The sequence below is a fragment of the Rana temporaria genome, chromosome 4 (genome assembly GCF_905171775.1).
Source record: "Rana temporaria chromosome 4, aRanTem1.1, whole genome shotgun sequence".
NCBI lineage: Eukaryota > Metazoa > Chordata > Amphibia > Anura > Ranidae > Rana > Rana temporaria.
Window position 1 is genome coordinate 300,128,267 of NC_053492.1, and position 24,768 is coordinate 300,153,034.

The 24,768-nt window shown below is 42.4% G+C and overlaps 1 protein-coding gene across 1 annotated transcript; it reads left to right on the plus strand.

Annotated features, from left to right (window-relative positions):
* Positions 1-1,063: 1,063 nt before the first annotated feature.
* CCDC28A (coiled-coil domain containing 28A) lies at positions 1,064-24,768 on the plus strand. Its single transcript, XM_040350530.1, has 6 exons — positions 1,064-1,161; positions 10,667-10,851; positions 12,907-13,067; positions 15,571-15,725; positions 17,807-17,829; positions 19,903-24,768. Exons 2-6 carry the CDS (start codon positions 10,694-10,696, stop codon positions 19,955-19,957), a joined length of 552 nt encoding a protein of 183 aa, XP_040206464.1. The 5' UTR covers positions 1,064-1,161; positions 10,667-10,693; the 3' UTR covers positions 19,958-24,768.

The following is a 24,768-nucleotide window of genomic DNA, read 5'->3' on the forward strand; positions in this document are numbered from 1 at the left end:
CTCTCCATGCATCTCAATGGACCCTTTCACACTGAGTCCTGCAAGCAGCATCTTTGGAGCAGCTTTTGGGCGCTGAAAAAAACGCTCCAAAAACGCCTATCTCCATTGAAATGAATTGAAAGCGCTGTAAAAACGCCTTGCCCTTTCACACTGAGGCACTGCAAAAACACCCTAAAATGTTAGGTTCTTAGGCTGCTTTCACATTGCAGCGCGGTGACGGTATAGCCGCGCTATTTGTAGCGTGGCTATACCATCGTGTTTACCACGATATTCGGGCGCTAGCGGTGAGGTTTTAACCCCCGCTAGCGGCCGAAAAAGGGTTAATACCGCCCGCGTTGCGGGCGGTATTACCACGCTTTCCCATGGATTTCAATGGGAAGGCGCGGTATAGGAGCGGTGAACACACCGCTCCTATACCGCCGTAAAGATGCGGTTAGCAGGACTTTTGGAGCGTTCCTGCTAGCGCATCGCTTCAATGTGAAAGCATTCGGGCTTTCACATTGAAGACTACAGGGCATGATTTTTCATGCGGTATAGCAGCGCTATTTTTAGCGCTGTACCGCATTAAAAACGCCACAATGTGAAAGGGGCCTTAGTGGTGCTTTACCAGCGTTTTTCAGGCGCTGGCAGTGTGAAAGGGCTCTGAAAGCACTTGGGCTTTCACATTGGGATTGCAGATGAGACTTCGCCTGAAAAACGCTCGAATAACGCTCGAAAAATTCTCGAAAAACGCTTGAATAACGCCCGTATTTTTTTTACGTATGCGTAGAAGACAAGATGGACTGTCCAGATTAGTTTGCACCGATGGCTGGCAGCACAGTCTGGATCTAGAAGAAGCATGGATAGGTGAGGAAATAGATTGTAAGAGAGTGAGTATATAGATATGGAGGGGGGAGTGGTAACAAAGAATATATGAAAGTATAGATATCCTTTAGCACCTCAGCAGCAGCCACCATGTTTCTTTGATGATAGGTTTCCTCTGTAATATTATAACAGTTCCAACTTTTTCCCAGTAGAGGTCAGCAGAGTGCAGTGTGTTATTATAACATAGGGACATTTATTTTGCTCGGAACCTTTCTTTTCTGAGATATTTTTCACCCGGCAGGTTATAGAGGAGCCCATTGTGGGATGTCGGCTGGAAGGTCTGATGAGAGCTGAGTGGTGAGTATGTAGACAGTCGCCTGGTGGTTGTGTAGTAGTAGAGTGGCTAGAAAGCTGTGTTATGTGTGGTGTGTGTGTGTCTTCTCTCAGTATCCGGGGACATGGTGAGACCTCCACCTGAAATCCCGGCTCCTCGGCTGGCTGGGTGGCTGGGTGGGGTCACTAATGGCTGCCACAACCTGTTGAATGTAAACAAGACTCTGAGGGCTGTCCTGGCACTCCACTGGTGTAAATGGTGATTGTTTCCTCACCCATAAATACAAAGCTCTCCTCCAACCTATACATGTTTCCATTGCTTACACTGAAGAGTCAGCAGAAAGGAAAAGCAGTGCTGACAAAAAATCTATTGGGAGTTTAAAGCTGAATTGCAGCTACTTTGTAAAAAGTGAAGGCATGTTATGAGTTAAAGAGATACTAAACACACACTGTTTAATTTACATTGTCCTTTCTATTTCTGTATGTGGATAATGCCACTGTAATTATTTTAAATTTAATAATAATAAAAAAAAAATCCTTATCGATATACAGCTGTTACATGACCCAGTCCGTCTGTATGGAAATATAAGCAGGAGGAGCTTTTAGTCCTTTGCTGCTGGTCACATGTCCAAAAAAACTGCCTGGAATACAGAGTAAAAATTAAATAATATCAATAAACTGTTTTAAAATGTCATGAAACATTTTTCAAATTGTTATCATTTGGTGTTGGTGGATTTCGCAGGTGTCGCCCCTGTCCAGCCCGTGTCTTATAATAAGAGAAGAGAGGAAAGATCCCTGGTGCCGCAGGACCTGAGTCCTATGGTGGTATGAGAGAGACAAGCGCAACATGGGATCCCTCTAGGCCAAGTCCCAACGCGTTTCACTCCACCCCTGGAGCTTAGTCATGGGGATCTCTCCACCCCTCGGAGTGAAACGCGTTGGTGCGTGGCCTGGCGGGAGCCCAGGCTGAGGCTTTCTCTCTCATACCACCATAGGACTCCGTAGATGTGCGGCACCAGGGATCTTATCTTTCCTCTCTTCTCTAAGGCCTGGTTCACATCTATGCATTTTTCTTCATTGTTTTTTTTGTGCATTTTTAGTTTTGCAGAAACACACTACAGTCCATTTAACGTGGTTTCCTATTGGTCAAGTTCACATCTGTGCATTTTATGGAAACGCCCAGGGACTTTTTTCTGGTTTTTGGTTCCATAGACTTCAATGGATCAAAAAACGTATATTGTAAAATGCACCTGGCATATGCAACCTGCATAAGTGGGAGTCGGGGCTTATTCTAAGTCACAGGCTGGAGGGGCGTAACACAGCCTGTGATTGGAAGAAATCCAATCACCGTAATGCAAGGCTTTCTCCCTGGTGTGGAGAAAGCCTCTTGAGGGGGCGAGCAGGAGTGTCAGGACGCCCACTAACACACAGCTCCTTTCTCTATCTCTAAGTAGAGAGTGTCCTGACACTCCTGCTCGCCCCCTCAAGAGGCTTTCTCCACACCAGGGAGAAAGCCTTGCATTACGGTGGTGAGTTACAGACAGAAGAACAGGAAGTGAGGGTTTCTCAGAAGAAATAAGGACATTTAAAAGCAAAATGGAAGGATGAGGTAAGTGAAGGAGGACTGCACTAAGGTAAAGGAAGCTATTTAGGGAACAAAAAAATGTTTCCTTTACAACCCCTTTAACCCCCCTGGCGGTATTCCCGAGTCTGGCTTGGCTTGGGGTAAGATTTCTGTACCAAAAGCGGTTTCCCAGAGCCAGACTTTGGATCGCCTCACAGCAGCCACAGACAAAGTTACTTACCTTGTCCCTGGATCCTGCGATCCCTCCCCGCTGTGTGAGCGAGCGGCGTCCTCGCTCGATTCACACAGTATCCCTGTGTGCCGCCGATCTCCGTTCCCTGCGACGTTACGACGCACGGGGGCGGAGATCGGCGCCAAATTCAAAAAAGTAAATAAACACATTACATACAGTATACTGTAATCTTATAGATTACAGTACTGTATGTAAAAAATACACACCCCCGTTGTCCCTAGTGGTCTGCCCAGTGCCCTACATGTACTTTTATATAATAAAAACTGTTGTTTCTCCCTGCAAACTGTAGATTGTCCATAGCAACCAAAAGTGTCCCTTTATGTCAAAAATAGTTTTAGAGCAGCTAGAAAACAGCGATAATAAATTATAATCACTTGCAGAATTGTGCGATAGCGATTTGTGGGGAAATTCGTTATAAAAAAATAAAAGTAATGACAGCGAAAATTCTGCAACTGAGCAAATTTCAGTGATTTTGAGTTGATTACATTATTGAATAATTTTTATTATATTATTATTTGTTATAATTATTTATTATATTATAATTTATGATTTTGTTTTTCAAACTTTTTCATACCCGGGATGCCTACTAGACTCTTGTTTGGTCAGATTTAAGTGAGTTATTCCTAAGAATTACAGGCCTACAATGTAAAACGCCAAATTTCCTTGCAAAATAATGGTACCGCCTTCAGCACCTAAAATCTGAAAAAATCATACCGCCAGGGAGGTTAAGGTTGTCTCTCTCATACCACTATAGGACTTCGTAGATATGCGGCACCAGGGATCTTTCCTCTCTTCTTCTAGTGACTACAGGAGCTGATGAGCTCCATCCCTTGCTGGCACTCTTGCAGTGGTTGCATCGTCACCCACACTACTCCCCATAGTGATCGAGCCTGAGCGGCACACTAAACAAATCGTGGGTCTTAGAATAAGAGGGAGGTGAAGCCACCGTTAAAGTGGTTGTAAAAGCAGGATGATAAACCACTGCGATCCCCTCTGTTTTATCAAGAGCTATAGCACTATGGGGGTTATTTACAAAAGGCAAATCAACTTTGCACTACAAGTGCAAAGTGCACTTGAAATTGCACTGAAAGTTCAGTCGCTGTAAATCTGAGGGAAAGATCTGAAATGAGGGGAAGCTCTGCTGATTTTATTATCCAATTATGTGCAAGCTAAAATGCTGTTTATTTTCCTTGCATGTCCCCCTCAGATCTACAGCTACTGCACTTTCAGTGCTATTTCAAGTGCACTTGTAGTGCAAAGTGGATTTGCCTTTAGTAAATAACCCCCAATGTGTGTGTGTGTTTTTTTTTTTTTGTAAGTACCTTATCTCACAGCAATAACTTGTTGTCAGTGTCTTTCCTTTCCTCGGAAGAAGAATGCAAAGGGAGGGGCTGAGATAACCCTCTGACATCAGCTGGCCAGCAGAGGAATGTCATGTGACTAATGTGAGATAAGGTATTTGATTAGAGTTTTAAAAGTACTGAGACCTAGTAGTTAGGATCTTGATAAAACAGAGGTGTGCAAGTTACTTTTCAAAGGTATGTCAAGTGACAGGGAAGAGCAGTGGGGGGAAGGGGCTGGAGAAGATCTCTCTCACACACAGTCATAGGAACTGATGGGCTAGGAGGGAGGGGGAGAGACAGAGGGCAGAGAGGAGAGGGCAGACAGCGTGATGACAGAAGCATGTAATCTGACCACGGTATCCTGGATCAGGAACCCTGATTATCATGGTCAGCAGAGACAGGAAGACACAGGAACAGGCAGGATCAGTCAGGTATTTTACATCATACAAAAGGACACGTGACATGGCACGAGCACTGTGCTCTTTAACATGCTTTAAAGGAGAAGGATATAGAGATTTATTTTTTAGGGTTTACAAACGCTTTAATCGACATGCAATATCCCACCCCCATTAGCTGGTTAGTGGGCATGGAGGAGGAGGAGGTTGGGTTGCTTTGATATGATAGGGAGGAAATACCAGAGAACCACCAGCTTTGACCTCCGGCTGGGGATGAAGCATGCTGAAGATGGAGGAAGCAGCTGTCACTGCAATTGGTGTTCAACCCAGGACTGGAATCCCTGACGTCACTGTAGGCACATCCATTGGAGACACCGGAAACATTTCAAAGCCAATTGACTTCTTCATCAGCCTACCTATGCTGAGCTTTCCTACGCTTTGAGGCTGGGTTCACACATGTCCGGCTGCTGTTTGCAGTCTGAAGTCCAGGGCGGTTTTGTTCACTGGTTCAGGTGCAAAATGTTACTTGAATTTGCACCTAAACCGGACCCCAAATCACCCGGACCCTTTTTAGAAAAAGACTGCGGCCGTCCCGGACGTGTGAACCAGCTTCATTAAAAGCCGGTTTGACTTGCATGTTGCGCGAATCGGATGCGGTTAAAGCATCCGGTTTGCATATATGTGAACCGAGCCTAAATGCATCTTGGAGGAGGCAGGACTGCAAAGACTCAGCTCAAAAACGAGAATGCAGCTGTGGAGCCACTGGGCGTCTCCCTGGGCAGAACAAAAACCAAATCAATAGAAAATATATATTTATTATGTGTTTAAAATAGAATAAAATACTATGAAATATGACATTATTGGTATAATTGAAATAAAATGTAATTGGAATATAATATATATGTGTGTATGTGTATATATATGTGTGTGTGTGTGTATGTGTATATATGTGTGTGTGTGTATATAATATATATGTATGTGCGTGTATATAAAAAATTATAGTTGTGATTTGCATACCTCATTATCCTAAACAACATTATGATCTAAGACTAGATTAGTATAATATACAGTATCTCACAAAAGTGAGTACACCCCTCACATTTTTGTATATATTTTATTACAGTATTACAAGATCTCAGGTGTGAATGGGGAGCATGCGTGTTAAATTTGGTGTTATCGCTCTCAGGCTACTTTAATGCTGAGGCGTTGGCAGTAAAACGCTGCTATTTTTACCATCGTTTTTGCGGCGCTATTTGGCCGCAAGTGGTGTGCTTTTAACCCCTGTTAGCGGGTGGAGAATGGTTAAACAGCTGGAAAGCCCTGCTGCGCATTGATTTCAATCAACAGGGGCGCTTTAGGAGCAGTGTATACACCGCTCCTACAGCGCCTCAAAGATGCAGCTAGCGGGACTTTTTTTTACCATCCAGTCAGCGCACCTCTCCAGTGTGAAAGCCCTCAGGCTTTCACACTGGTGTGAAAGGAGAGGCTCTTTGCAAGCGCTATTTTTAGCGCCCCAGTGTGAAAATAGCCTCACTCTCTCATACTGGTCACTGGAAGTTCAACATGGAACCTCCTAAGTATCTGAAAAAATAATAATTGTTGCTCTGCATAAAGATGGCTTAGTAGTAGGGCTGCAACTAATGATTATTTTCATAATCGATTAGTTGGCCGATTATTGTTTCGATCGGATAATAGCCTTAAAAAAAAAAAATTACATTTTTTTTTTGGGCCAATTTGTTGTTTGGCAGATTACAAAACACAAATTGCCGCAAAAACACATTAAATGCTTTTCTGTAGCTTCTCCATTGAAGTATATTGAACGAAAAAAAAAAAAAAAATGGCACCGTTTTGCGTTTAAAAAGTCCTTGCCCTTTCCAAATACGCAGCAGCTAAAAAAAATTCATGGATGTGAACGTGTCCCATAGGAAAACATGTAAATGAACTGTAGTGTGTTTCTGCAAAAAGCACCAAAAAACAGAGGTGTGAACCCCCCGGCCATGAGTTTAGTAACAAAATGGGGTTAAAAAAACGAAAATAAGTACAAAAAGAGCAAATAATCGCTACTTTAAGGGGTTCATTTTTTTACTGTGGGACAGTGAAAGTAATATTTACAGTAGTGATTTGCTTTTTTGTACTATAAAGGGCTAATTTTAGTTGTTTTAACCCCATCATGTTACTGGCCGATTAATCGATTATGAAAATTGTAATCGATTAATTTCATAATCGATTGGTTGTCGATTAATCGATTCGTTTCGGCCCTACTTAGTAGTGCTGGACTATAAGAAGATTGCCAAGACCCTGAAGCTGAGCTGCAGCACGGGGGCCAAGACCATACAGCGGTTTAACAGGACAGGTTCCACTCAGAAAAAGCCTTGCCATGGTCGACCAAAGAAGTTGACTGCACTTGTTCAGCGTCATATCCAAAAGTTGTTTTTGGGAAATGGACGTATGAGTGCTGCCAGCATTACTGCAGAGGTTGAAGGGGGTCAGCCTGTCAGTGCTCATACCATACACTGCATCAAATTGGTCTGCATGACTGTCATCCCAGAAGGAAGCCCACAAACAGTTTGCTGAAGACAAGATTACCAGAACCATGTCCTATGGTCTGATGAGAACTTATTTGGATCAGATGTTGTCAAGCGTGTGTGGCGGCAACCAGGTGAGGAGTACAAAGACAAGTTTGTCTTGCCTACAGTCAAGCATGGCGATGGGGTGTGTCATGGTCTGGGGCTGCCAGCACTGGGGAGCTACAGTTCATTGAGGGAACCATGAATACACACATGTACTGTGACATACTGAAGCAGAGCATGATCCTTTCCCTTCGAAGACTGGGCTGCAGGGCAATATGCTGACATAACAACCCCAAACACATCTCCAAGACGACCATTGCCTTGCTAAAGAAGCTGAGAGTAAAGCGGATGGACTGGCCAAGCATGTCTCCAGACCTAAACCCTGTTGAGCATCCTCAAATGGAAGGTGGAGGAGTACAATGTCTCCAACATCCACCAGTTCTGTGATGTTGCCATAGAAGAGTGGAAGAGGACTCCAGAGGCAACCTGTGAAGCTCTGGTGAACTCCATGATTGAGAGGGTTAAGGCAGTGCTGGAAAATAATAGCGGCCACACAAAATATTGACACTTTGGGCCCAATTTGGACATTTTCAAGTGTACGCACTTTTGTTGCCAGTGGTTTAGACTTTAATGGCTGTGTGTTGAGTTGTCTTCAGAATTTGTCACATGAAAAGATATAATATTTACAAAAATGTGAGGGGTGTACTCACTTTTCTGAGATACTGTCTATGCCTTCACTCATCTTTGTACATAACCACAAACGTGAATTGCTGGGAAATGTGTCCAGGAATAAATATATGGTAAAGAAAGGATATAAATAATAACACATTTTGTAAGTTTGCCCAATTACAAAAAAATGGAGGGTCTATAATTTGTTTTTATCATAGATGTATTTTAGAAGATAGACACAGAATATAGACCAAAAATCTGCGTACACACGATCATTTTTCGGCTTTAAAAAAAATGTCATTTAAAATGATCGTGTGTGGGCTTCACATCATTTTTCGGCTTCTTTTAGATAAAAGGGATGAACTTTGGTCTTCAAATGAGGTCAGTTTAACCACTTAAAGTGATAATAAAGGTTCCGCTATTATTTAAAAAACAAACATATCATACTTAGTTCCACTGTGCAGTTCGTTTTGCACACAGTGGCCCGATCGTCCTCTTCTGGGGTCCAACGGCTGCTTTCGCGGCTCCTTCCTGCAAGAGGTAACCCCCATCTGGAAAGCTGTCTCCCGAGGGGGTCACCTTGCGGGCGCACTCCCGTGCCATACAATCGGCGTCCATAGACGCCGATTTGTATGACTCGGGCCCCGGCGGCTGCGTCTTTGGATTTGATTGACCGCAGCGGGAGCCAATGGCTGCACTGCTATCACTCATCCAGCGAAGAGCCGACAAGACCTGGGGGAAGGCAACATGGGATCGCGCCCACGGAGATTCGGGCTCAGGTAAGTAAAATGGGAGCTCGGGGGCCGGTGACTGCAAGGTGTTTTTTTTTCACCGTAACCGCTTATATACGTCAGCAGAACGCCATATATACGTCGGCAGAATGGCACGGACAGGCATTATCACCTGTACCTGTACGTGGCCCTTTAAATGCCTGCCGTGTGCGGGCTCGCGATCCTGCTGCCTTCCCCATGAGTCGGACTGCGGGTCCCGCGGATTTGATCCCGCGATCGTCTCACGGAGGTATAGAGCGGGGAGATGCTTGTGGAAACAAGTATCTCCTTGCTCTGCCTCGGCTCCGTGTACTCAGAGCAGAGATCAGTGTCATGTGACAGAGAGCCCATCCCCCCCTACAGTTAAGGCAGGGAACACTTAACCCCTACAGCGCCACCTAGTGGTTAACCCCTTCACTGCCAGTGTCATTTTCACAGTAACCAGTGATTTTTAGCACTGATCGCTGTGAAAATAAAATGGTCCAAAAAATGTGTCAAAAGTGTCTGATGTGTCCGCCATAATGTCCCAGTCACAAAAAAAATCACTGCCATTACTAGTAAAAAAAATAAAAATGGCATAAAACTCTCACCTATTTTGTAAACTATAACTTTTGAGCAAACCAATCAATAAACGCTTATTGCAATTTTTATTTTTCTACCAAAAATATGTAGAATATGTATCGTCCTAAACTGAGGAAAAAACATTTTTTTATATATTTTTGGGGGATATTTATTATAGCAAAAAGTTAAAAATATTGAATTTTTTTTTTTTTCAAAATTGTCGCTCTATTTTTGTTTATAGCGCAAAAAACAAAAACCACAGAGGTGATCAAATACCACCAAAAGAAAGCTCTATTTGTGGGAAAAAAAGGACGTAAATTTTGTTTGGGAGCCACGTTGCACGACCGCGCAATTGTCAGTTAAAGCGACGCAGTGCCAAATCGCAAAAAATGGCCTCGTCTTTGACCACCCAAATGGTCCGGGGCTGAAGCGGTTAATGCATAGGATGCATTAAAGGGGTTGTAAAGGTAAAAAAAAAAAAATTCCCTAAATAGCTTCCTTTACCTTAGTGCAGTCCTCCTTCACTTACCTCATCCTTCCATTTTGCTTTTAAATGTCCTTATTTCTTCTGAGAAATCCTCACTTCCCGTTCTTCTGTCTGTAACTCCACACAGTAATGCAAGGCTTTCTCCCTGGTGTTGAGTGTCATGCTCGCCCCCTCTCTTGGATTACAGAAGAGTCAGGACGCTCTCTACGTTGCAGATAGAGAAAGGAGCTGTGTGTTAGTGGGCGTCCTGACTCCCCCTGTAGTCCAAGAAAGGGGGTGAGAACGACACTCCACACCAGGGAGAAAGCCTCTCATTACTGTGTGGAGTTACAGACAGAAGAACAGGAAGTGAGGATTTCTCAGAAGAAATAAGGACATTTAAAAGCAAAATGGAAGGATGAGGTAAGTGAAGGAGGACTGCACTAAGGTAAATGATGCCATTTAGGAAAACAAAATTGTACCTTTACAACCCCTTTAAGGTGAAACAACGCGAAGGTTTACAACCACTTTAAAGACTGAACCTTTTTTGCCTACAACTTAAAATCAGCATTTTGTTGCTAGAAAATCACTTGTAACCCCCAAACCCCCAAATATATATATATATATATATATATATATATATATATATATATATATATTATGATTTTTAGAAGAGACCCTAGAAAAATAAAATGGCGGTCGTTTTCCTGCATTTGCACTTTCAAAAGCAAATTTTTTGGGGAAAATATACACTTAAATGAATTAAAAAAACTAAACGGTACAGTTAGCTAAATTTTATAATGTGAAAGATGTTACGCCGAGAATTGAGAGAGAATCATTAACTTTATTCTAAGCTAAAAAATTGTGATTCTCATTTTATCAAGAACCGTGCAGCTCTAATGTACACCAAAGCCTGATTCCTTTTTTTTCTTTTTTAGGCTATACAAAAGTAAAGCTCAGCTTCCATGGATGAGAGGAAGATGAAACGGCGGAGTCCCAAATCCTCCACTAGTCACCCTCCTCCACTCATTAATTCCAAGAAGAACTCTGTCCCACTTAGCAAAAGCACTGGGTTCTCAAATGCTGTGCCACAGCCAGCTGCGCAAAAACCAAAGTTGAAAAGGTGATTCTCAACGCTACATTTTGGGCAGATAGCTGTTAAAGGACTAGTCTATCCAAAGCTCATATTCTAGCTATAGGTTGACAATGGTGTTTTGAAGCACCAATCTTCTTCTTGGTGGATTTTGAGTAAACTGACCCTTTAAGATGATTGCATTGTTTTCTCGTAGTATATAAGTAAATATGATCTAATGCCAGCCATAGAGCCAATTTCTTTCCCGCAACCAGTTGCAGGAAAGAAAATCGCTTGATTCCCCCATCAACACAGACAGTGTTGACAGAGGAATCCCTCCCCCACTGAACCATTGTGTTCTCCTGACGTGGGAAGCCAGTCCTGCCGGGAGAACACAGTGATTATTGCTTACGACGATAACAGCCCCTAGCAATAGTCTCATGTAAAATCCGGCAGGCTGGTTATACCCAAGTTGATTGTACCCAAGGTGATTGGTCAATCAGCCTGCCCATACATGGTTTGAATATCTGAGGGTTCAGCAGGGACCGATCCATGTATGGTATGATAGTTTAACCTTAAGGGTGTGCCTGCGATTTGCATGCAAGAATCCCAGTGGGGTTTCCCGTGATCAGCTGCGAGTAAGCAGCCCTATTGAAAGCAACCTGCCAGCTCGCATGTAATCTCTCATGCAGCGAATCATATTCGAGTGATTGGCTGATCAACTTGGGTACATTAAGCCTGCCCATACATATTTTGAATCTCGGACTGTTCCTGCTGGACCATATGAGATTAGAACCATCTATGGCCTGCTTTAACCAGTTAGCAACCGCCCTATAGACGAAATTTGTCTACAAGGCGGTTGCTTAACTCTGGGAGGGCGTCAATGTACGTCCTCCCAGAGTCGCGCTCCCGCGCGCCCTGTGGGGCGCGCACACGGGAGTCTCCGTGACCGCCGGGTCCTCTGGACCCGGCTGATCACGGATCACGGTAAATCGCCGCTGATAGCGGCGATTTACCACGTGATCGCTCCGTCCAATGACGGAGCGATCACTAGTAAACAAACCGGCGTCATGTGATGACGCCGGTTCCTCCCTCTCCTCTCTGTACCGAACGGTACAGTGTGAGAGAGGAGAGGGGAGAGAGCGGAAGCAGCAGCAGCTGCTGCTGCTGCTGCGGGCTGGATCTGTGACACATGTAGTCACAGATCCAGCCATCCATCCATCCCTCCCTGTGCAATACTCTGCAATGCCCCCATACTCTGCAATGCCCCCATACTCTGCAATGCCCCCATACTCTGCAATGCCCCCATACTCTGCAATGCCCCCATACTCTGCAATGCCCCCATACTCTGCAATGCCCCCATACTCTGCAATGCCCCCATACTCTGCAATGCCCCCATACTCTGCAATGCCCCCATACTCTGCAATGCCCCAAAATACTCCGCAAAGCCCCGCAATACTCCGCAATGCCCCGCAATACCCCGCAATACCCCACAATACCCTGCAATACTCCGCAATACCCTGCAATACCACACAATACTCTACAATATACCCCGCAATACCCCGCAATAAAATTATTATTTTTTACAGAATTTTCAGTCTTTTTTCTCTTATAGCGCAAAAAATAAAAAACCCAACGGTGATTAAATACCACCAAAAGAAAGCTCTATTTGTGTGAAAAAAAGGACGAAAATTTCATTTGGGTACAGTGTTGTTTGACTGAGTAATTGTCATTCAAATTGTGAGAGCACCGAAAGCTGAAAATTGGTCTGGTTATTAAGGGGGTTTACGTGCCCAGTGGTCAAGTGGTTAATAAAGGGCAGAAAACCAAATAAAAATGTAACTTGTCTTGCTTCAAATTGTGAATGCCTCCATGCCTCAGAAATTCATAAACAAGGGAGACAATTGCTTGAGATGTCAGGCATTTGATGGCTTTCTTATTATCACTTATTGTTAGCGTCTGTATTTTTGAGATATAAGATTTTATATATAGTACGTATGTTTTGACCATACAGATGACCAGGAGACTAGAATTAGCAATTTATTGTTAGAGTGTGTGCGTTTGTGGCGGTAGACTGATTTTCTGTTTTGTTTTCTGTACCTGAAGAATCATTAAAGAGAAATCAAAATCTCAGGGAGAGAGTAAAGGTGCTTCATCGGCTCCCATTCAGCACTCGTTCCTTACAGATGTGTCAGATGTACAGGAGATGGAGAAGGGACTTCTTAGTCTACTCAATGACTTCCACTCTGGCAAACTTCAAGCTTTTGGTAATGGTTATTTCCCTTTTATAAGAAGACTCTTTATATCTACTGTTGACAGCTTGTTAAATGGATCCTTTACTGGGAGAAAAAAATAGGTCTGCTGTACTATTACTGATGACCTTTTGAAAATGCTATTTGCCTGGCTGCTTCTAATTTCAATATTTTGAGTCACTGACCAAAAGCAAGTATGCAGCTAGTGAAGCCCAAAGTGATGAACGGAAATTTGAGAAATCCTGAGCTGCGTACTTGTTCATGTTCAATGTCTAAGGCAATATAAAAACCTTTTTAATAGCATGTCAGCTGGGAATATATCATTTTCAAAATGAGCGTTAAGCTATGGCAGTCAGCATATTTTTTTTACTATAGGTTTACTTTTAAAGGCCAAGTTCACCTTTGTAAAAAATTTAACTAAATTCACATCTTTTTGCAGATTAAAAAATGTGTATTTTTTTTAATTTTTTTTTTAATTCGGAGCCTGTAAAGCATTGCACCTGCGATCAGCAGATCTCGGGTGGAATCTCAGGCTCCTGCAGACTGTCTGTGTAGCTGAGTGACAGAATTAAAGTGGCTTTAAACCTCAGACATGAATTATAAACAAAGCATATCCCTCCATAGCAGGGATATGCAATTAGCGGACCTCCAGCTTTTGCAGAACTACAATTCCCATGAGGCATAGCAAGACTCTGACAGCCACAAGCATTATGGGACTTGTAGTTTTGAAACAGCTGGAGGGCCGCTTATTGCATATTCCTGCTCTATAGTATGTACTAGTCTCAATTAAGAGCACTAAGTGTAATTTCTCTCTGCTGCCCCCTTCCTCTACTATCAGCATGAATCACCTCTGACAGGTTTTCCGGACACCAAGAAAAAAAAAAGTAACTGGGGAGGAAGCCCCAGCTGATTGACCACCTCAGCTTGAATGGGGTCTGTCTTACCTCCAATCAGCTCTCTTCACTGAGCTCTGAAGTGTCTAATTTCAGCTCTCTGCCCTTTTTTTTCCTGAACTCTCAGACAAGCTTTATAATTCTGGACTTTTAATGGACATAGAGAAGACTGTAGATTAATAGGTACAACGTATGTAGGAGGATTTATTTCATCTTTGTTACCTGAGGTCAGTAATTTCACTAGATATATGTAAGGGATTACAATCAATTTATCCACTTCCTGCCCAGCCTATTGTCAAATGATGGCTGGGTGGACCATCATATGATGTCTTCTAGGAATGCACAGATCCCTGTATCGGGCTGCTGCCAGTTCCATGTGATTGCTGTGACCAATCGCAGCAGATCACATGACCGTTGTAAACAATTGATGGCTTCCTTTCATGACGTTCAGCATGTACAATAGTATTGCTATCTGTTAATGGTTAAAATAATCACATTGTACAGACGAGGCCTATCACAGCTCATCTGTACCATGTGATTAGCGGTGGCTAATCACAACAATACACACTGAATGATTCCAATTTTTATTTAGTAGAAATGTGAAAGTCACTGTTATAGGCAATCAAAAAAAAAATCCTGATCACATTCCCAGAGTAGTTTAATGTTACTGTGGTAACACTGTATTGCTCTTCTCACAGTATGTTAAAAAAATATTGTAATAAAAAAGAAGAAAAATTAAAAAAATTGATAGATATGACATTTCTTATATGCTGTCACCAGTGTCCCTGATCACAACCACATTTGTGGAACAAAAAGGTAAACAGGACATTGGATTGTATCAATTCAAGGCACCATCTGTACACAATGGACACCAGCCAACATGTTAAAATGGCTCGTTTTTGCATGTGGGCTTGTGTGAACGGTAGTGTTTTTTTTTTTAATGTCATAGCAACCTTATTCTATGAAAGATGGATATATTTAGTAGCTTTCTGTTATATATATTTTAATTGTCTTTATTACATTTCATGAACATAATTGTACATGCTCGTTCTAGTAGGCATCTTCATATCAGGGAATGTAACTAGCATTGGCTGACAGAAATGTGGAAGCTGCCATTGCAAATTTGAATTGCAAAGCTGCAGCTAGAGGTACCATATTCCTGATCCTTATTATGTTTTTTAAGGTTATCTGTGCTCTCCTATATAGTTTACCATTTTGTAAGGCAATGCCCACAGGGGTTGGCGGTGGAGGTGATGGGGTGGGAATGATAGTTGCAGGTCTTCTCTCTATAACCTATACCTCATCTGACACTGGTCGGTGCTTTTTGCAACGGTCTGTCAAATGGAGTTTATGGTGTGTGTATATATATATATAATGGATGCCTAAAGCTAACCTGTGCTTTACTCACTCAAGCCAAAGCATCAGGTTTGCCCTAATACCCCCTCCCTTGCAGTATATACTTCTTTTTCACTCCCCTGCTGTTTCCTTCAGGCCTTACTCCACCTCTATTAATTATCCTCTGTGTGAAAGACTAACTCAAGGATCTCCGCACCAAAATGTACTTTATTTTTATACATATATGCTACAAATCTCACTAATAATATTTCAAACTGCTGATTCTATAGGCCATGAATGTTCAATTGAACAGATGGAACATGTTCGTGGATTGCAGGAGAAGCTGGCTCGTCTTCACCTAGAGCTATATGGTGAATTGGAGGAAATGACAGAAGACAAGCGCAAAATTGCTAGTGATTCCAACCTTGACCGACTTCTTTTTGATGTATGTTTTTCTAAAAATGTATTTTGTGTTATTAAATTACCAGCATCTTTATTAAAGGAGAACAGAACTGTGAAAAACTCTGCCCAAAAAAAGGCAGGTAGAGGGGTAAAAGACTAGTTTTCTGTATGGCTTGTAGGCTCCCATCAGCTGTTTTTTCTCCAGTACTGACTTTCCATGCCATGTCCTGCACTGTATTTTTGTGTGGAAGCATCCATCTTGGTAGAGGAGAAGGGCTTTGCTTTCTCCAGTCAATAGTCCCCAGCAAAGAGAACAGTGAGCAGCACAGTTATGACATCACCAAATTTCAGTACACATCTCAAACTGGCAGTCTGAGGCAGAAGTGCCATAGATCTTACTTTACAAATATACTGGAGGGATTGGAGGCACAGGAAATGTCCAGGTACCCTTGCATACCGAGTGGTGCTGTTATTTTCAGAAAGAATTAAAGACAGGTGTACATTTTTTTTCTTTTTACTTATTCACAATTAACATTTCTAAATTTCCCCCACTGTCAGAATATAATGTCTCAGCAGAGGGAAATCCCCCATCTTCTTTGCTTTTGTGGTTGAAGGAATCCGTTGGTTTAACAAAACAAGATCTCACTCGTGTTTTTTTTTTTATTTATTTTTTTATTATTTAAAGTCCACCCTGTAGCTGTTATATAGCAGACTGAGACGGTCCTATCCTTGACAGGCCATAATATACAATCACTGGATAACTCGGCAGTGTAACATTATGGCATGGGATGTACACCAGAACAAACACTGAAAATTTTCTGTTATGTTTTGGGTCTTTAAGAAATAGCAGCAGATGAATCGGCCTTACTGGCATGCATTAGAAAATGGTGGATGGACTTAATTTGAAACTTGAGGAAAATAAAAATTGACATATATGATGCAGTCCATCACTAGCATTAACGCAGCAGGTTAATACTTTAGGTTCACACCCAACCATTGAGGTGCAATGTGTTAAAGTATGCACGTTTAAAAAAAAAAAATGGGCTGGCGTGGACTTCAGCAACCCAGATATCGGGCCTGTACTTTTGTGATAGCACACTGCACTGCAATGCACTTTTGTGCTGTGTTGTGGTACTGTGCAGCGCACCTCTGTGGGCAAGATGCATCGGGGAGCATGGGGGCCTAAAGCAGTTCTAACAACATCCTTTTTTTAATATATATATATATATATATATATATATATGTCAGCTTGGCCTTGCATGTAGGTGTGGGGAAGACTTCAAAGAGGAGCTCCAGTCCCCTCCACCCAAAAATGAAAAGTCAGCAGCTACAAATACTGTAGCTGCTGACTTTTAATATAGAGACACTCACCTGCCCCTGGATCCAGTGCCGATTCTTCAGTCGGCTTCAGGTCTGGGTGACGGAATCTCGACTAAAGCCGGTACACATGGGCCAATTGTCGGGAGACCACAGCTGGTTAAAAAAAAAAAAAAACATCCGACGTTCATCATCCCATGTGTATGTCTGTTTGACCGACAGAAGCGGGCCTTGCATGCTGGAAAACCAGCAGCCCACCGACTCCCTATCAGCACTTTCAACCAATGGTAGAGAGGGCTGATCGGAGATCTGGCGTAGGGGCCATCCCCCTATCAGAACACAACAGCTCAGCGGGGGGGAAGACGTTGCATGGTTAGTACAGTGGCTCGAACCATCAGTTTTTTTTTTTTTCGTTCAACCCGCAGTGTGTACCTGGCTTAAGGTAAACCGCCAGTGAAGCCTGGCTTCACAGCCAGCTTCCAATTGCACATGGTCCTGCAGTCTTCTGGGAACTGTGTGTCCCAGAAGGCTGGGGGGCTGAATTTCCGGTTAGATCGCCATGGCAATCCGGACGGAAGTGAGGGAGCTGTCAAAATCGGGTGCCCACCCCCCAAAAAAAGTGCCAAATGGAGCGGGGAGGAGGTGGAAGAGCAGAAATTCCCCTTGAAAACTGTATTCATATACAATACTGTTATTATAGATATTAATCGCATGTGGGTTACCAGGATGCAAAAAAGTCCCTAGTTTAGTTTATTTCAAGTATTTATTTTTATTTGACATTTAACTATCTCTTTTCTTTATTTGTAGCTTGAAGAGCTGAATTCATCTATGTATCCTTTAACACTTTTGCTGTCAGAGCTGTTTTTGTGTTTTCTGTTTTTTTAGCGCACAAATATCCTTGTAGGCCTAATAAATACCCCATAACATGCCATTTTTTTTTCTGAATCCAGAGACTCTGGAGAGTAAAATGTCAGTAGTTCCATGTTTGTCTGACAATATTGGCAAAATCGTTTATCAATGGCAACATTTCAGTAAAAAAATACACAGAAGGTACTTTTAAGACACACGTATGCAATTTATTACCCATGATTTGGTAAAATATAAAACCCGAGGTTGTGCTGAGAAAATACCTGACATGTAAAGTCTTAAAATTGTATGCACCTGTGAAATGGCAACAATCTTCAGTACCCTAAAATTTCTATAGGGAACTGTTTAAAAGCCCCTACAGGAAACAAGTTTAGAGTTAACCATGAATAATGGCTCTAGAATTATTACTAGTGATCTGTAATATGTAGTGCGACCAATGTTTACGTGCATGGACACCCTGACACTCCAACACATGTTTATATTCGTATGTGGGTTTGAGGGGTTCAGAATTGAAAAAACTGATATTTTTTTTTTTCACCTGTTCTCCATTGGAGCTAATGGAGCGTAGATTACATTCCATTAGCTTCTTCTCTGGCCAAATTGGCTAGGGAAATGACCGCTGAATCCAAATGTGATGTAATAAAATATTTGTTGCTTCCTTCCTAGATGGGGGAGATGTTATCCAGTCTCCCTCAGCCCTACCTGGCAGCACCCGCCATGCCAGTTCTGGGTCCGCAGGTGAGACAGCAGAGCTTGGAAAACAAGCCGTAGGACTAATGTATTAGGGTTACATGGAAGTGATTGGGTGACTGTACCTGACAGTTGGCTAATCAGATTTACATGAATGCTACAGCAGCTGGTATCGTGTGTAAAATCCCTCTCTGCTGCTGGCATATGCCATAGGCCAGTGGCAGCTGAAGGGGTTTATAATGCTTATTTATGTAGTTTATGTACTTTAGAGGTCCTTCTTAGAAGATGCAGGGAAAATGTGTGTGTTAAAAGGAACTTCATTCCTATAAATTACAAATGCAGTCTAGAAATGGATGCTTATAGATAATTGCAAGCTTTTAATTCTTTGTGCACTTTATTTTTCTTTTCATCCCTATTCTTCTCACACTGGCCAATAAGGGCAGACAAATCCATCTCTTTTTACTTTCTGGAACTCTGGGCCCGCCACAGCCCACAACAGTAAAAATCAGTGTTTATCTGCAATAAAGCATGCTTGTTATACTCACTGTGAAAGTTAAGGGGTTAATCCTCTGCATTGTGTAAAAAGGTTGTTTGATCCTGTCTTCTCTGATCCTCCCCTTCTTCTGCTGTTCCTAATCCATCTCCAGGTAAGACAGCCTTTGGAGTTGCTCTGCATATGCCTAGTTTGGTGTGTATTGATGGAGAGGTGTTGTGTTTTTTTTCCTCTTTGGCCCAGTGCTGATCACATGCACCCTCCCAATCAGCACTGTCCAGACAGAGGGTTAGGGGTCCTGCCGCCTCATAGGACAGTAGGAGGAAAATGGAAACTCCTCCTACAAGCTTTAACCAGACACTGATAAAAGTTACAAGACTTCTATATATTACTGATGAGAAAAGGTATTAAGCAGTTTATATTTAATAAACAATTGCACTTCCATGTCCTGTGTACTGAGAGACTAGATATAGTGAATGCAGGGTCCTGGGTTTAGTAACACTTTAAAATTGCAACCACCATGAAGCAAAGCATCAAAACCGTGGCATGTGTACAGCCCTCCTTTTCCTGCCCCTGGCCACCAGTGTGAAACACCCCTTAGTAATTTATTGACAAAAGCCGCAAAGTCTTCTTCCCTATAGAAATGGAGGAGTCTTGGAATATCTCACCAAAATGAAACTCCTATTGCAATGGATGCCAAAGATTATGATGTCTTGAATTATTTGACAATTTTAAAAAGTTGCTGCAGTTTGAATTTCAAAGAAAATTTGGAAAAATGTAAGTAAAAAACTGTAACAATTGTGTGTTTTTCTCTTTTTTTTGTGGAGATTTTCTTTAACAGCATGGTTCACAGACAAAAGCTTCACTTAGCAGATGTTCAGGATATCCCCAAAACAACAACAAACTGAAGAAACACCAACATCTCCTGTTATGTGTTTTTTCTTTTTCTAAACTATATTATTTTTTTTTCTTTGTCTGCTAACAGTATTCTAAACAATTTGTAATCTTGAGCTTCTTTATTATGTGATATGTTTACTTCTTCTATACCTCATACTTTCACATTTGTGAATGAAATGAATGTTTTTTTGATGCTTCCATTCCCAGGCTGAAGAATTATGTGGGGTGTGTGCAGTAACCTGAGCCTGTTTCTGTGATCCATTTGTAGCCAAGGTGTCAGTAAGGGTGTCTGCTGACATAAGAGACGCTTTGCCAGATGCAGTTGTTCTGGGTGGGTTAAGGAGATGATTATTTGTTGTAAGCATTCCTTTGCCCTGATTCCTCAAGCTGCACTATCACTTAAGTGTTAAATAGTGCTCAACGTGGTAATAAACCCCAAAGTATAAATGTAATTTATTGCAGCTTACCAATCCTTACATGTGGTGGCTGCATTTGTTTTCTTTTTTTTGGTTTGTCGGGCCAGTAACATGCTTTCTGTCATAAGGTGTCTCTATGCTACTGGAGGAGATCGGACCAGTAACACGCTTTCTGTCATGAGGTGTCTCTATGCTACTGGAGGAGATCGGGCCAGTAACATGCTTTCTGTCATAGGGTGTCTCTATGCTACTGGAGGAGATCAGGCCAGTAACATGCTTTCTGTCATAGGGTGTCTCTATGCTACTGGAGGAGATCGGACCAGTAACACGCTTTCTGTCATGAGGTGTCTCTATGCTACTGGAGGAGATCGGGCCAGTAACATGCTTTCTGTCATAGGGTGTCTCTATGCTACTGGAGGAGATCGGACCAGTAACACGCTTTCTGTCATGAGGTGTCTCTATGCTACTGGAGGAGATCGGGCCAGTAACATGCTTTCTGTCATAGGGTGTCTCTATGCTACTGGAGGAGATCGGGCCAGTAACATGCTTTCTGTCATAGGGTGTCTCTATGCTACTGGAGGAGATCGGGCCAGTAACATGCTTTCTGTCATAGGGTGTCTCTATGCTACTGGAGGAGATCGGACCAGTAACACGCTTTCTGTCATGAGGTGTCTCTATGCTACTGGAGGAGATCGGGCCAGTAACATGCTTTCTGTCATAGGGTGTCTCTATGCTACTGGAGGAGATCAGGCCAGTAACATGCTTTCTGTCATAGGGTGTCTCTATGCTACTGGAGGAGATCGGGCCAGTAACATGCTTTCTGTCATAGGGTGTCTCTATGCTACTGGAGGAGATCGGGCCAGTAACATGCTTTCTGTCATAGGGTGTCTCTATGCTACTGGAGGAGATCGGGCCAGTAACATGCTTTCTGTCATAGGGTGTCTCTATGCTACTGGAGGAGATCGGGCCAGTAACATGCTTTCTGTCATAAGGTGTCTCTATGCTACTGGAGGAGATCGGGCCAGTAACATGCTTTCTGTCATAGGGTGTCTCTATGCTACTGGAGGAGATCGGGCCAGTAACATGCTTTCTGTCATAGGGTGTCTCTATGCTACTGGAGGAGATCGGGCCAGTAACATGCTTTCTGTCATAGGGTGTCTCTATGCTACTGGAGGAGATCGGGCCAGTAACATGCTTTCTGTCATAGGGTGTCTCTATGCTACTGGAGGAGATCGGGCCAGTAACATGCTTTCTGTCATAGGGTGTCTCTATGCTACTGGAGGATCAATGGAAATGCCTTTGGACAGCAACATTGTCAATCTGGGGAGAGTATAGTGTTGGATGCACTAGCAGATTTAGATGGACTTCCGGAAATTCTTTTTTTTAAACAGCTACATTTTCCCCTTTAGGATAAAGGTTTTACATAAAAAAAAAATGATTTGTCTCAACCCTCTGACACTTTTGTGGGACAGCTTGGTCTTCTAAAGGAAGCTGAAAAATAACAGATTTACTTTTAGGATTAACAGGTGAAAAATGCAGCCATTACATCTAAGAATTGGTAAGATGCAATATAATACATTTTTGTCTTTGGGTAAAAAACATTTAAAGGTATACCAAAATTCCATACAGTAAAATTGGTTGAGAGGCTGCTTTAGCATGCCCACAGTGCACTTTATGGCATCTTAAATGCTGTATATATTTAGCACGATGAATTGGGACTCTTGACCCATTTTGGGGGAAGGTCGGTCGGTCTGCCAGCTTGGCTTTTCCTACTGTTGCTCTCCAAAACAGATCAGCGCTGAGGTAAACTGGCAGAGTGCTCACCTGCCTCCTCTATCAGCACAAACTTGAACATCAACCATAGTGAATGTGCATTGATCATTTATAAGTAAATAGGTTTTGGGGCCAGCCTGTGCCATCTTGTATCTGTAGCTACCTTTTAAGCTGGGTACACACTGCAGTTTTTTTTTTTCATGCAACCTGCCGGTCAGAGCCACTTTACTAATCGTGCAAGGCTAATTCAGCGATCTCCCCCACTGAGCTCTCCGATCAGCGCTTTCTCCCATTGGCTGAGATCGCTGATCGGGAGTTAGTCGGCTGCTGGTTTTCCAGCATGCATATCCGACAGGAGCCGGACGAATAGCCAGCTTCTATTGGACAAACCGACATACACACGGGCTGAATGATGGCCAGTTTATTTTATCTGAACCGGTCGTTGTCTCCCGACATTTGGCCTGTGTGTAGGGGGCTTTAGGTTCACAAGCCCTGGTGAAGGTGTGGGTGCATGGCATTTCATAATCACATCAATCCTCATTCATTGAAGTGTCTTAAGGTTCATTTATGTTGTTGATGGGATTCCTTTGTCCCTCTGATAGTGTGCTATGAGTTAATAAATTTGCTATAGGCAAAAGAGCTTGCTTTTAAGGCACTGAAATTATAAATCGCACTTAGCATGACTATGTAATCACAATATAGATTTTTGTTGGCAGAAAGGTTAGTCTGGTTAAAAACATGACTACTTTTTATTGCTGCTTCTATAGGATTGGGAAGTGGGGTTAAACAAATGTTTTTGAAATAAGAACTCTTGATTAACAAGAATGTAGATGATTGTTTTAAAATGTGAAGCTGTTAAAATCATATGAACTATATAACCTTATTACTTAAGCCGTCCATAGATGGAGTGATTTTCTTTCCTGCAGGCTCGGATTGCAGGAAAAAAATTTGCTAGATTCCCCCATGAACACAATCAGCGTTGATGGGGGAATCCCTCCCGCAGAGCCATTGTGTTCTCCCAGCGGCGGGAGTCATCCCAGTCGGGAGAACACAAAGCGATTATTGCCAGCGGCTATAGCCGCTGGCAATAATTGCATGAAGAATCTGACAAGCTGCTTGTACCAAAGTTGATCAGTCGGTCAACTTGGGTACAATCAGCCTGCCCATACATGGTTGGATTCGAACAGTCTATGGCTGGCCTTTTGACTTGTATCTCTAGGCAAATCATGTTTTAGTTTTGAATATAGTGGGGAAGGAAAGGGTTAAATCTTTTTAGCTTCTATTAAGGCGTTGCTGCTGTTGATGAGATTTTCTTTCTCTTCCTGTGCTGGTGACAATGTTTTTCCAGAGCAGGAAGTAAGAAAAAATCTCAGCAAGGTCCGAGAACCCCCCCATCCACACACACACACACCTTTTCCTTTTTTTAAAAGGAATGTGGTAAAGCTCGAACCCCTGTATAGTGTAGTTTTTGTTTCCTGTTGCAGATTTTTCCTCCCTTTCTGTCTGGTGACAACATTGCGACTGGGAAGTGAAAATAAATCTCCTAAACAGGGCCTCAAATATGTATCAGACGGAAGTTAATCACTCTAAAGCTGAAAGAATTAACTGGTGTCACATTTTTGAAATTGTATTGACTCTTGGAAGCTGATTTTTTCCCCCCCCCTGTTTTCAAATATGACCTATCTAATCATTTCTTTTTTATCTTTAAATTCTTCCCTCTGTCTGGCATTATAGGTATGGGGGCATCCGTGCGGGCTCGCTCCCAAGCTGCTCTGTCTGCTCACTCAGCACAGCATTTGATTGGCAGCAGTGGGAGCCAATGGCTCCCGCTGCTATCAATCTGCCCAGGGAGGAGAGACAGCAGCGAGAGCCGCTACTCTCATGTACATCACTGGATCAGATCGAGCTCAGGTAAGAATAAAGGGGGGGGGGGGGACTGGGGGAGATCCTGCAGAACAGAACGTTTTTCACCTTAACGCATAGAATGCATTAAAGTGAGAAAAAAAACTTAAGGCTTTAGAACCACTTAAAGGTTCTTCAGTTATTTATTATGCCGGTTTTAGTAGATTGTGTCTAACAAAGTTCTTTAGCCTGCCAGAGCAATAATAATGCTTGAAAAGTGAGACAACTTGGGTCTACCATTCCTCTGAAAAATAAAATGCATAAACTTGTCTAAAATGCTCAGTATTTGTTGTGCAAATATCTACTGTATTTCTCGTTCTAACATGTGAATACTCTCAGTGATCAAAACTTGATGCTTATATTGTTCAAATGATGCTTGTACTGTTTGATCCAGTTGGGTTATGCCATTATGTGTTTACTCCTTTACTATTTTATTGATCTATTTTTTTTTTTTTTCGACAATCAAAGATCTACTGAATTTGCTCTGTGTGTGTGTGCGTCTTTTGTTCGTTATTTGTATGAATGGGCTGTTTGTTTTTATACAAAGAGCAAGATACTCATTGTGTATATAACTTGTACATGCAAGCTGAAATTATATTTTTATGTCATTGCTTCAAACTCCTTATGGCGAGAGAGATTTTTGTGGCAATATTTAAATACATATTGGTGGTTGCATGATTAAATGACTTACATTTGTGTTCACAACCAAATAAACGCCTATTGCATATTTA